The sequence below is a fragment of the Dendrobium catenatum genome, unplaced genomic scaffold, assembly GCF_001605985.2.
Source record: "Dendrobium catenatum unplaced genomic scaffold, ASM160598v2 fragScaff_scaffold_1595, whole genome shotgun sequence".
Lineage (NCBI taxonomy): Eukaryota > Viridiplantae > Streptophyta > Magnoliopsida > Asparagales > Orchidaceae > Dendrobium > Dendrobium catenatum.
This window is the reverse complement of record NW_021320057.1, coordinates 2460767-2475284: the sequence shown is the minus strand read 5'-3', so window position 1 is coordinate 2475284 and position 14518 is coordinate 2460767. Positions and strand designations below refer to the sequence as shown.

General features: G+C 39.0%; 1 protein-coding gene across 1 annotated transcript in view; it reads left to right on the top strand.

Moving 5' to 3' along the window:
- Nucleotides 1-4187: 4187 nt before the first annotated feature.
- LOC110104813 (rop guanine nucleotide exchange factor 1) overlaps nt 4188-14518 on the top strand; it is a gene marked incomplete at its 5' end in the record, with an annotated part of 37867 nt that continues 27536 nt past the window's right edge. The window contains 3 exon segments of the mRNA XM_020834080.2: nt 4188-4638; nt 4729-4845; nt 4919-5454. Of these exon segments, the coding sequence (XP_020689739.1) occupies nt 4359-4638; nt 4729-4845; nt 4919-5454 (933 nt within the window).

Below are 14518 nucleotides of genomic sequence, written 5' to 3'. Positions count from 1 at the left end.
GATTTCACATACATTTGTTTCCTTATGATAGGAATAATGAATAAGCTAATGAATTATGAGTTGCATTGTCTATTATCTGCTTGAAGAACATGATTCGTGCATGTATATTGCCCCTTTGATGGTAGCTATTTTCCATACCCTCACCCAAATGTCTGCTTAGACTAGCATTTAAATGCCAATGACACTTAGCCGTCAAATTATCATGTTGTATAGATGCAATGTGAATTTCTGTCTGTTTGAAGCAATCACCAAAAATTAAATATTATTTCTTATAAAGCAACCTTGTAAGACAAATTGCAATTCTGATTTTTACAAATGCACATATGTTCTACCAATTCATTTGGAATGTCAAATTCATCAATCGTTAAGCTAAAAAGAGTACTATTATCTTAGCATATTCATTATTAGCTATGATGCCCTCCTTTGTATTTCTAGTTGTTACACAATAATTATGGATAATCTCTTTGATATTATGATGAGTAATATTATTGCTAACAATTGGATCATGAACTATATCATCAAATTCTTCATCTACACCATCACTTGAACCACTACTCATTGTCTTGTACCCTTCATCGATTATAGGAGATGATGATCTAACATTGTTGACTTCAAAAATAAAAGTAGGATGGGAATGTGTTGAAGGACCAAGTAAATTCATATTGTCTGAGTTTTGTGTTGATCTATATTGTACTTATATAATTCTAGATAACAAACAATAGCAAATTAATTAGTATAACATAATTAACAATTTCTTTGACTACTAACATACCCAATGTGTACATTTGACATTGCCAAGTGCCTTTCGGCGGCATCTTGCATCTAATCTCTATGGTTCAATATGATTAAATCAGATATTTGAGCTGGAAGATCTTCGTCAAAATTACTATCTACTGAAATATGTTCAACCTCTACATACAGAATTAGAACTTCAACAACAATCAAGACAATGTAAATTCACAAGTTTCATCATCCTTAACCTTTGAGGCGATTAATTAGTTCCCCACTAGAAAATGACCCACAATGACTGTTGTAAATTTTGATGATTCGTACTTGGGCGCTCTAAGAACCCTATCATTTAACTGTTTCAAAATGGACTTAAATGGAACTTGTAAGAGGTGACAATTATCACTATTATATGTAGGTGAAAAATTCTCATCTAAAGATAACCCTCCATCGTATAACAATATAAGAGAATGGTGGCCACACACTCATTTTGAAAACATATATTTACAAAATAATGGGAATGCTAAATTCTTTTCATCAAGACAATCGTTAAATTCATTTTATTGAGATACTCATTTTTGATAAAATTTAAAATACTAATGTTTCCCTATATTAAATTTTTAAATAAATGTTTACTAAAATAAACAGTAAATTGTTAAATATAATTGGTATAAACAGTAATATTAATGTTTCCCTATATTTCCAAAACAATATCTAAAAAATGTCTACTATTTTGTCTATAATATTTTTTGAATAATTTAGTTAATTTAAATTTATTAACAAAATTAAGAACTTCATCAAATAGTTCTAACTTTTAAAAAATAGTTAAAACTAAGAAATATTTAATTTAAATTAGGTGCACCAAAAATGAGATCATTAAAATGATTATATATATATATATATATATATATTAAAAAAATGCCAGCTAATAAGAAAAAAACTATAAGTATGAGAAATAATAAAAAATGCACGCTGAAATTATAAATGCATTTTATATTGTGATTAATACCATAATGATCCACAAATTAATGAATATAGAGAAAGTAATAACAAATAGTTCCACATATTGAAACAAAATCGCATCATTTGTAATTCAAAAGAGTCAAAATATTGCTACCATTATAACTGCTAAAGAACTAACAAATAAAGATTAAAACAAGTACCGAGGCCAAGAAACAGAAATCGCTACTAACTGAAAACGAGCAAGGCACGATAATATTAATGAAGAATAATAAAAACCAAGCACTTCGTACCAACAATAGGACCGGAGAATTAATCCATATAGCTGGAACCAAGCAATATTGAAGAAACCATTAAAAGCAACACAATTAAGATCTCAAGACAACAAATATCAATAAGGAGTTAGTCACAACCACCAAGAACCATGGTGTTATTGTGGAAGATAACATTTAAGGGCACTAGGGAAGGATTCATTATTATTGCGGATGTCGAACGTCATCTGAAAACCAATCAAAATGCGTTACATCACCACTTGTTCGGTACTGCTGACTAGGGGTGTCAATTCGGGTCAATGGGTGGGGTTCGGGTCGAACCCGGAACTGACCCGGCACTATTCGGGTCAACCCGAACCCGAACCGTTTTTAAAAACGGTCCATGTTTCTGGACTCGAACCCGACACGACACGAATGACCCGAGTTTGACCCAAAATTGCTAGTTTTCGGATAAAAATCGGGTCAATCTCGGGTTTTCGGGTCAAAACGGGTCAATCTCCGGTTTTCGGGTCAAAATGAGTCAATTTCGGATTTTCGGGTCAAAAATGAATTTTCGTGTCACTTTCGGGTCAATTTTGGGTTGCTGGGTCAACCCGACCCGTTTCGGGTTCGGGTTGACCAATCCGGGTTCGGGTCGTGTCAAAAATTGACACCCCTACTGCTGACGTGTGGCGTATTTTGATGGTTGGTTTCTGGACGGCGTTCTGTGTCCAATCTCAGCATAGAATAATTTCTCGTAGGAAAGCCCCACATAATAAGAGCTTGAAATTACTTTGTTGTTTTATTAAAGCCAATGGATTATGATATTATTTTCACTATTTTGACAAAGGCGGACATCCATTTTATAACATTAAAATATTTGAAGTGCGAGTCAGTATGACTAGTAAAATGAAGCATTCATGCATGATTCTTCGAGCATCGATGGATGATAGGGTTTAGGTTTCGACCAACTTAGAAAAGAGTGAGCAGTTTAGTTTAGAGAGTTCGAGAGATTTTGATTTCTTCATTTGATGAATATATTGTAATATTTACCTCATGATGACATTTTGAAACAAAATATTTTTTGCTATTTTTTTTCCTGAATGATGTTAGGTAGCTTACAATTTTATATTTTTAAAATATGTCATATAATAAATTCATTAAAATAGATAAATAGAGTTTATAAAAATACAAAAATATTAGATTTATAAAAAAAAATTATGAATTTTTACATACATAACCCTTCAAGCTATTATAAATACATATTTAACATCAAAATTTTTGTATTTACTGATGTACCACATAAAATCCCTCTTTTAAACTCGGTAATAAAAGGGGGTTTTAAGCAGTATATCAGTAAATATAAAAGTTTAAAGATTGGATGTATTTATAAACATGTCGCCACGTGCTCTTACTTTTTACCTCGCGGCCCGATGACCCGACTCGGAACGAAACCCGGGATTGCTATGTTCGTGTATTGATAGGTATTGCTTGAAAATAACGAGAAATACCGCTCTGTGAAGATCAATACCGAGCAATACCTAGCAAAATCGGGGTATTGCTAGGTATTTGACTTCACATAATGATATTTCTCGTTATTGCCGAGCAATATCGAGCAATACCTAGCAATACCCCAGTCTGCACAAATCAGTCAATACATAGCAATCCCGGGTCCGGTCGTCGGGCCGCGCGGTAAAGAGTAAGAGCATGTGACACCATTTTACTGGCATCCAAACGTAGAGCTACGTCAGGACACTGGATCTAATAAAAATTCCTTTTAGGTCAACTAAAGTGAAGACTCAAAGCTTACACGGATTTTTGATGCAGTATATCAGTAAATATAAAAGTTTAAAGATGGGATATGTATTTATAATAATTTAAAGGGTTATTTATGTAAAAATTTCGAAATATTAATATGGGTAATATTCGTACCAGCTTTGCCTGCCCTGCTTATGGTTCTACCATCGTGGCCAGCTCTGCTTGTTCTGAACAGGTTACGTGACATCCTATGAATCTATTGCGGTAGAAATTCTGGACTTCAACGAATTGAGAACTAAAAAGCGAGCGCAAATTAATACTATTATTATAGAAAAATCGCGGATAAAGAAGCGGCCATAAGCATTCCGCAACCGGCAAGCGGCCTCACTTTTGCTTTTGCGGCATCGCGGCAAAAAGTGAACCAGATTGGCATAGAGTGAGCTCGAAGTGAGAGAAAGCGGAGAAGAAAGATAGCGAGCCAGAGAGAATGAGAGTGAGGAGTAGGAGTTTCTCTGGCTTTGCTGTCTGCCGAGGCAGAGGTTGCATTGGGGGATGTGAGATGGCGGAGGAGTGGGGGAGATCTGGACTTGTGGAGTGGAGGAGGTGAGCGATCTGCTTTGTGAGGAGTAGAGGTAGGGTTTTACTGGCTACTAGAGGTGTGGGATGGGGAGCAATTCATCGGAGGAGGTCTCCGATCAGCAGAGCGAGGAGCGATGCGGGAGCTACAGTCCCAGCGCGGATGTCAGCGAGTCAGAGAGCTCCAGTGGGTTTTCTGGCCGCCGCTTCACTGCCGGTGCTTCAAGTTCATTTGCATCTTCGCCGCTGGTTCTTGGGAAATCCTGCCTTGCGGCCGCCGACGCCGCGCGTGCATTGTTGCCGATGCCTGAAGCGGATGTTATGTTCTGGGAGGGCAAGTTGGAGAAGCGTGAAGTGGACTTTTCTGGTTCGTCTTCCTGATCCCGTGAAGGGGAATGTGATCGCTATGTTTGGTATCCGCCTTCTGTATTTGCTCAACATGTTGCTAATTTTGCAGAGGTTGAGATGATGAAGGAGAGGTTTGCTAAGCTTTTACTGGGAGAGGACATGTCTGGCGGAGGGAAAGGAGTTTGCACTGCGCTGGCGATCTCGAACGCCATTACAAATTTATCTGGTGAGATGAACTTTTTAAGCGCATGTTTTTAAGCTTTTGTATATGGGTTTTAATCGCGTTGAAACTTGTTCAGCTACTGTTTTTGGGGAGCTGTGGAGGCTGGAGCCTCTGGCTCTGCAGAAGAAAACAGTGTGGAGGAGGGAGATGGAATGGTTGCTATGCGTGAGTGATTCCATTGTGGAGCTCATCCCATCTCTGCAAGAGTTTCCAGGTGGCGGGACATTTGAAGTGATGGCCTCACGGCCAAGACCTGATCTCTACATGAACCTTCCTGCGCTTAAAAAACTAGATTCCATGCTACTAGGAATGCTGGATGGATTCCGTAATACTGAATTCTGGTATGTTGATAGAGGGATAATGGTTGCTGATGCTATTGAAGAAGGCAGTGGGGGATACCCTTCTTTCGGGAGGCCATCACTGAGACAGGAAGAGAAATGGTGGCTTCCATGCCCACGAGTTCCTCCAAATGGTTTGTCTGAAGATACGAGGAAGAAGTTGCAGCAATGCAGAGATTGTGCAAACCAGATATTGAAGGCAGCCATGGCGATCAATAGTGGGGTGCTTGCAGAGATGGAGATTCCTGACGCCTTCTTTGAAACGCTTCCAAAGGTATGACAATAATCATTAAATTGATTAATACAGTTAATACAAAGTTTTTGAAAGCTGAACTGGATTGTCATAAATTTAATATTTTTATTTTTGGGAATATATGATTGTTTCATATTACTGCCGGCACTGACTTGTATTCATATCGTAAACCTGCTGATTATCGGGCCTTAATCTTGTTTGGTAATGCTGCAATTTGCTATTAAATACAAAATAAAGTCCGACTACTCTCACGTAGGAATCGCTCTTGATTAGAAGTCATCGAGGAGATGCACGTGCAATATAGCATTTTTTGTTGCAGGTTGTACGAAACAAAGTAGTTGCAAAGCATTACTAAAAGATGCCCATCTTCTCTTGACTGAATCCTCTCTGTTTGTCTAAACCATGTCTTAATATTGTACTTATAGCATTTGATTGCTGAAATAATTTGTTTATATTGTGGCCTTATACAGTGATAAGCTGTTTCTTTAGTTCATTTGTAATATGCTTTAAAATAAGCCAAACTCTACATTCTTACAAACTTAGATGTTGAGTTTGTGAGGATTTGAAAGAAAGAAAAAAAAGAAGCAATTGGGAAGTTTGCAAAATAATTCATTCAATTGAAACTCAACTTTTGAAGATATGGCGACTAAAAATATGCTTATAGATGGTATGGACATGTGTAATGAAGTGTCCAAATTATGTCTGTTAGATATGTCAATCAAATTAGTCTCGTAGGATTATGAAGACAAATAGTAGACCTAAGCTTATATGGATGGAAGTTATCTAAAATAATTTATGAATGATAGGTTAACATCTCAGAGAGCTCTCTATAGGAATGAGGTTCATATATATATTTGAATTTTTACCTTTGAACTAACAACTTGTTATCAACATTGTTAAGCACACAAAGTAGGAAATAAGCTTCAAGTTTAATCTGAAGTAGAGTGGTAATATTGCACATCACTATACAAAGAACTGAGCTTACACTATGAAGCACAGTTGAAGTGACAAACCACATACTTCATCATTGCTTTATAGAGTATACAGGACATGCATGTGTTTTGCTCTTTTCAATTAAAATGAGAAGATCAGTTTAATAATGGGCTTATAGTATGTGTTGGTTCATATCGCATATATGCTATTTTGTAAGGTTTAAAGGATCTCCATCTTCTGTTGTGGTGAATGCAATTCCACTATTGTTAAAATGATCAAGATTCAATTTTTCCAATCTTCTCCTCCAACTCTTCATGTTTCCCATCTTCCTTGAGGGTGATTGATTCCCATAAACAATCATATTCTGAAGCTTTGAGGGTGATTGGATCTTTGTCAAAAGCACTCCCTTCTCCTCATGACTTGTGCTTGCACGGTGTTTTGACGCACCCTTTATTAATTTAACACCCCCTCCTTTTTTTTACTACTCACGCCATTCCACTTTTAATTTCAGCATAGTTAGTTGTGCTCTTCATAAGTGCATAAGTTTAAGTATTAATGTTTTTTTTTAGTTTAATTATTGAATATTTATTTTTTAGTCTAGGTATGGTGATTGCTATAATTGATTTATTCTTTCAATCCTATGTAATATTTCATATGATTTGCATGCAGCAATTAACTGTATCATATGCTTAACGCTTTAAAGCACAAAAAAAAAAAAAAATACCCTCTTTACAAGCCCGTTGCACATTGGCAACTTTTATTGTTACTGGTATCCTTGGTAGTTTTTTACTGCTCCGAAGTGCAAATTGGTTGGGTTGTGGCCAGGAGGTTGTCTTTTTTTAATTAAATTTTCTACTGGGATGTATTGAAAGCATTTAATTCCAGAGCTCGAGCAGACTACATTCTTGATATTTATTGCAGTTTTATAAACGCAAACCCCTTCATTTATCTTACAACATACTATTCTTGGAGAGAATGTAACTATTAGTCCAACCAAGTCCTTTTGAAATATGGAATATTGCAGTTCATGTTAGCTAGTGTATTATATACTCGTGCACCATAGTACTCTGCACTACAGTCATTTCGGTAACCTCACAAAAAAAAAAAAAAAAACCCCTAAAAAAGGCACCTTCTGTAGTTTAAACTTAATATGAATTTGCGGTTATATATATGTAACAATGTAATGGTGCCTAGATTAATGCATTTGCCATTTATATACATCTAATTAATTTGAAGTGGTTGATTTGCATGATGTTTAATGTTTTCAAAGACATCAAAAGTATTAAAAAAAACATTAGCCTGAATTGCTTTTCCAGCTCCACTGTGACAAATTTGGGTATTGACGTGCTTAATCATTTAAATTGCCTCGCCTAAGATTGTTCCACTGCCTCCCTGTATCATCTTCCCTTATCATTCTTCTCTGCTACTTTGTATGAACCATGGCAATAGCTCGTAAATAGGATCTTGGAGTCCCGTAAAATGTCTATCAATTATTTGAGTATTAAAGTGGGAAACTGATGTGGGGGATTAACCATTGGATCGTTGGAATAAGAGGATCCAAGAAGGAATTCCCAATCCAAGGAACAAAGACAAACACCAAACTTCAAAAAGCTTGAAAGAGAATAGTATTTCATCAATAATGTTTCCTACTACAATACTTTGCCTATTTATAGACTAATAAAAACATTCTAGAAACCATAAATAACAAATTTATAACAAACAATGATAAGCTATTCCTAAAGATGTTCCTACATCATACTACCCTAGTGTCAAAAAGCTCGACTCCATCGAGGCGTGTCAACGGTAAGGAGGTAGGCATAGAAATCATAAGAACCCTCCTAGATCGAAAATTTTACATCTTCGATGCATGTCCACAAGCTCCTTTAGATGAGCAAAAGCTAGAAGCAAGCTAACAATAGTAAACCAATCATGAGGGCATTGAGTGAGTAAGTAAACAACAAACGACATTGTTTTAGTTGTAGTTTCATTTCCAGCAAAGAGCAAGTTTATGATGAAATCAGCTATTTGATTATAGGGGTGTCAATATTTGATACGACACGACAACCCGACCCGGACCCGACCCAAAAAATCCAGGTTGGACCCGACCCGTTTGATAAACGGGTCGGGTTCGGGTTCACAGATTTGACCCGTTTGATAAAACGGGTCGGGTCGGGTTGACCCGGCGGGTTACCGGGTCAACCCGAAAACCCGTTTAATTTAAGAAAATAGAGAAATGTTTCTATACAAATGAGTTCCCCGATGCACATTTGATGGATTCCTCAGCCACTCCATAACAAGCTCCTTATCCTTGCCCCGTCCAATGAGATCATTTTTAGGCAAGGATCTGTTTTAACTTTCACATGCTCCGTGCAGCTCAAGCTGCTGCTTCTGAAGCTCCTTCTTTGTGTTTTTTACAAGATGAAGGAAAGTATCAACACCAGTTGTTGTAACTTTATCAAGTTTCTGCACAACCGTCTCCAGTCGCTTCAAGGTGGGATCAATTTTGAGAGCACGTTTGCTAAATTTTTTTAAAGCTGCCGGGTCGCGGGTCGGGTCGGGTCAACCCGTCAACCCGGCCGGATTGGGTTCGGGTTGAAATGTCCGACCCGTTTGTAAAAACGGGTCGGGTTCGGGTTGACCCGTTTAGATACGGGTTGGGTCGGGTTCGACCTGAACCCGGCGGGTTGACCCGAATTGACACCCCTATTTGATTATCATTTAAATTCTCTTCCTCTACCTGCCTAACAAGAACACCACTTCTTTCTACAGATCCACCCTGTTGCTTCCCATTAGCTATTGTATTCTTGATTTTGTGATGATGCCTTCCCTTGCCTTCATAGCAGTATGATAGAAAAATCCTGCCAAATTAATTGGAACATATAAGTAATCATCTACAAAATCAGAAAACAGACATGCTATCTCATTGATTTCAGACTCAGATGACACCCCCATCCGATGATTAACCATCAAATTGATTGCCACCTTTATGTTGCAAACTTCCTGAAGTACAACGACCTCATTCTTCATTTCTACAAATCCTTGTGTTGAAGTTCTTGAAAGTCGTTTTACAACTATATGTTGTCCATCTCCTAGTAAACCCTTATAAATTGGCCTAATAAATTTGGGATCCGATGCTTCAGTGACATTTTGTCGAACAGCTTGGGAGCATTGCGTTGGATTAGCTTTGTCAAGGAACTTCACATCAAACATTTGCACACCTGTAATTGAAACGTCTCCTATATCACCTAAAGCATAGTCTTCACAACTAGACATAACTAACTTCTCTTTTAATTCTAAAAATCTTGATTTAGATGAGATTCCCCCCTTAACTACTGTTGTACCACGATCAATAAAATGGTTCAGAATTTGAAAATCCTTCATTATCCTTGGCCAATCTTTTGCAAGTCTCAACTCTGTGGATGCAAGTCGATTTTATTCCTCTTCAGCATCATTGCAGACATTGCATTCATGAGCAGTAGACACTGAATTTTTTGAATTGTAAGAACTCTTGAATGGGTATTGAGTTCATCATTATATGTACTTACATCAGAACAATCCCAGTCAACGTTGGAAGAACCATTGACATTGGTGATGTTGCTGCAGCGGGTATACTGGCTTCATTGGCTTTTTGAGCTCTCGGAGCTTGGACTGGAGTATAGAGGAGAAGGATTCGGAGAAACAGGATACTTCTTGCCGCAAATTTCATAAAAGGGCTTATCAGTGGTTTCGAGTGCCGGGTCGGGCGTGGGATCGCGGGAGCTGAGAAATAGTGGGAGCGGAAGTGCGGTCCGGACGGACGCTAGAGTGGGTTTGGGGTTGCAGGAGTGGGTTTGGGGTTGCAGGAGTGGAGTGGGAGCAAATCGGGATTGATGGTGTCACATGCGGATGAGGTCTCGTGCACAGGTTTGGTAGCAATCTGGAGGCAAGATTGCATGGAAGGGTTGGAAGTGGGAGGCTGGATGAGTTGGATGAACCTGGTGGTTGGAGACACGGGAGCGAGATACAAGTGGAAGATGAGAGTGAATGCACGGGCACTTTAGATGAGCAGAGGAGCGAATTTCGGAGCGATCAGATTGGGAGCGAGCGACAATGGCTGAGTGCAGTGGCAAAATCTTGCAGGAGGAGGTCTGGATTGCGAGTGTGGTCACGAGACTAATCGGGATTGCAGTCCTGATCACGAGACAATGCGGAGGCAGAATCATGGGAGACAGAATGGGACTAGAGCGGAGGCGAGTCGCGAACGACGGCTGCATGTTGATTGCGGACTAAATGGTCGAGCAGGGGATTTCGCCATTTGAGCGGAAGTTCAAGTGGAGGATGGTGGGGCGGCGGATCTCGCCATTGGAGTGGAAGTTGAAGCGGAGGATAGTCATCGACCTCCCATCTTCTTTGGCATCGATCGTCGTTGGCCGCCCATCTCCTTCGGCGTCGATCGTCCTCGACCGCCCATCTCTTTCGGCATCGATCTTCATCAATCGCCCATATCATTTGACGTCGATCTTCGTCGACTGCCTAATTTTTTCGGCTTCGATCATCGTCGACAGCCCACCTTCTTCTGCTGTTCATCGTTCTTCGTAAGCTCTGGGCTCTGATACCAGCTGATGTGGAGGATTAATCGTTGGAAGAAGAGGATGCAGGAAGGAATTTCCAATCTAGGGAACAAACCAAGCTTCAAAAAGCTTCAAAGAGAATAATATTTCCTACTACAATACTTTGCCTATTTATAGGCTAATAAGAATATTCTAGAAACCATAAGTAACAAACCTATAACAAACTATGGTAAACTATTCCTAAGGAGTATTCTTCTAAAGATGTTCCTACATTAGAAACTCTTCTTACTTTTTGGCTAAATTAGAGTGGTTTCACGATATAGTCTTCTTCCCCTTGAAATGTTGATCGTATTGTTAAATAATCCGATGTTCAATTATTGCCAACTAGAATAGCTCACTTTTTCGGAAAAAAAAAATACTTGACTTAATCAATCCCGAAGAAAGTTGGTATGCATAACTTCGAAGTTTAACAACAATGATAACGGGAACTCTTTAGTTAAATAATTAAATTTTTCTTTGTCATAATGCTTAGATAATCTATGATTTATGTAGTTGATTATTTGCCACTTCTTAAATATGCAAATTTTGAATTTTCATATCTTTCTCTAGTTTTAGTTTCTCTTCAATAATAACAATATCAAGACTTTATTCCACTACTTGAGGTTGGCTAGGTTTTAATTTCTCTCCAGGATATCAAAAAGTGAAACTGTTATAGTTTGGACATGAATCACTTTTTATGAAAATTCACATTGGATATCTGATGTTATTTTTTATGAAACTGTTCTGTTTTTTTTATTGCTGTGTACATGTTAGATATGGATATCTGACGTTATTTCTAGGATCGGCTTGTTTTGAAAATATGATTTATCTTACTTCAACACCACCCAAAAATTTTAGTGCACAATTCTCGATAATTATTATATTTGGCAATAATAGAGGCCAATAGAATTCTCTTTGGTAATAATTGCCAAATCAGAAGATTCTTATGCACTTCCTGTTTACGTTTATGCTGTAAACTCGACATTTATCATAATACTTACTATAAATTTGATGACTATTTACCAATTTGATTTATCTCTTAGTTTATAATTGTGAGGGTAAGGTTGCAGCAATGATTATATTGTTTGTTTTGTGGCTTGGTGGAGGTCACTGGCTCAATTCACTTAAGGAATGTGACGCCTTGGGATTACAAGGCATCTACTCCGGAAACAAGGGACGCGTTGAAGGGATTGACCATAACCTTTGAAGTAAATCTCAAGGATCATTGATAGGAAATACTCGCAAGTAATGGGCGGCAATCAAATAGGGCGTGGGCCCCTATTACTTGGGCGGCAATATGGGAGGTGGTTTGACCCTCCTCCTGTAGACTAAGGCCGGCCCATGTGGGGCCGGTTGGGTCGGTTCAGGAACTGACCTAGCAATCATCAATATTGATTAAATCTATTTTGTACTCATAAGAGAAAATTTTATATAAAAATAATTATAAGAAGAACATATAAGAGTAAGCAATAAAAAAATAAATAACATTTTATCTCATTAATAAAGTTTATAATATTTGTGCATCAATGTTTTTAATAGAACAACTAATTTAAAAAAAATTGGAAGAAACAAGTACATAAGCTAAATAAAAAATATCCAAATTTAATATAACGTGTTAAGAAAATTGTTACAATGAATGAGTTTGATAAATCAAATTCCTATAAGCAACTCCTATTTTCTAAAATATGAACGGTGGACATAAGGGCATGAGCATGAAAAATATTGCATTGCATAAATAACAAATAAGCACAATTAACTATGTTATAGTAGTGTTATAGGTGTCATCAAGTTATCAAGTTGGAGTAATATTGCATTGCATAAATAAGATGTCATGTTCTCAGATGGTTTCCAATATGGTGGTGTTCATGATGATTTGCTTGATAAGTTGTAAGGTATTCATTTCTATGCTAATCTATCTCTATGCAACTATATTGGGTATTGATACGTCCTCAAAAAACTATCATGATCGGGCACGAATCTCAAGGCAAAATCAAGTTGGAAACTTTCGAAATTAAAATTGGACCATATGAACTCCGATTTCATAAGTTGTAAGGTATTCATTTCTATGCTAATCTATCTCTATGCAACTATATTGGGTATTGATACGTCCTCAAAAAATTATCATGATCGGGCACGAATCTCGAGGCAAAATCAAGTTGGAAACTTTCGAAATTAAAATTGGACCATATGAACTCCGATTTCAGTAAACTTACAGTCGAGCCGAGCGTCTCAGAAATACGAACCCAACGACACCAAATTCGACTCAATCTGAGCCCAAATGAGTCCAAATCAAGGAAGCGAAGCGTTGTTGGAAGGTTCAAACCACAATTTGGATTACCAAACGGTTTCCAAACATAATGTGCTTATAGTCGAATCGTGCGGCTCGACGAGACGAATCTAACGAGCCCAAGATCGTCGAATTCCGACATCATTAAGTCATTCAATTGTCTAACGAACGGTCCATAGTCAAGGGATTCAACATCGGTCGTCTATCCAACCACTCCCCATTTACCCTTGATCTCTCATCTATTTACGGGCCATGCCACTCTAGAAATATATAAATAGGCCCCTCATTTCTTTTGAAAGGGGACCAAAGCAAGAAGAGAAGAAGGAAGAAGCTCCTCCTCGACCACCGCCGAACCTCCGCCGGACCACCACTTAAAGCCTGAGCTCCGCCGGACCACCACTTGAGGCCATCACCTCCGCCGGACCACCACTTGAGGCCCTCACCTCCACCAGGTCATCACTTGAGGCCCTCACCCTCATCGGACCACCACTTGAGGCCCTCACCTCCGCCTAACGTCGTTGCTGCGCCAGACCACCGCTTGAAGCTCTCTTCTCCGCCAGACCACCGCCTGACGTCGTTGCTCCGCCATACCACCACTTAAGGCCCTAAGCTCCGCCGGACCGCCACTTGAATCCCTCACCTCCGCCGGACCACCACTTGAGGCCCTCACCTCCATCGGGCCACCACTTGAGGCCCTCACCTGTGGACCTCCGAAAGAGCACCGCTCGTGGGGTAAGAACGCAGAGGGTACGGCCGCACTATCCCGTGGGACAAAACGATCGTAGGCCTCTACACTCGACACGAATGGGTCGATGGAAGGGCAGATTGGATCGTGCATACGACTAACCATTGGGGATAGATGCTGTCGCCAGCACACCCCGATGGGTAGTAATATACACGACCTAGTCACGGGTTTCCCCCACCCGATACAAGAGATCGAGTGGGGTAAAGTAGATTGCGGGGCCAAGTTTCCCACGGGCGCAAGCCCCCGTGGTTAATTACATCCCGGGCCGGAGCCCGAGAAAACTCTCGATTAAGGATCATATATTATTTCTTCTTAAAATGGGATTGGCACGAGGGGATAGACTAAGAAGTCCTACTCAAAAGGAAAGAAGTGTCTCAAAAGGGGTGAATCAAACATGCATGGTCCATACCAGCATTCGGAGGCTCTAGGGCACTAAACAGAAACTGGAGAAAGAAAGACAAGCAATCAATCACATGCGTGAGAGAAAGATGGAGGTGGCGTCATCCTGTGACGCAGATAAGTAGGATTTAG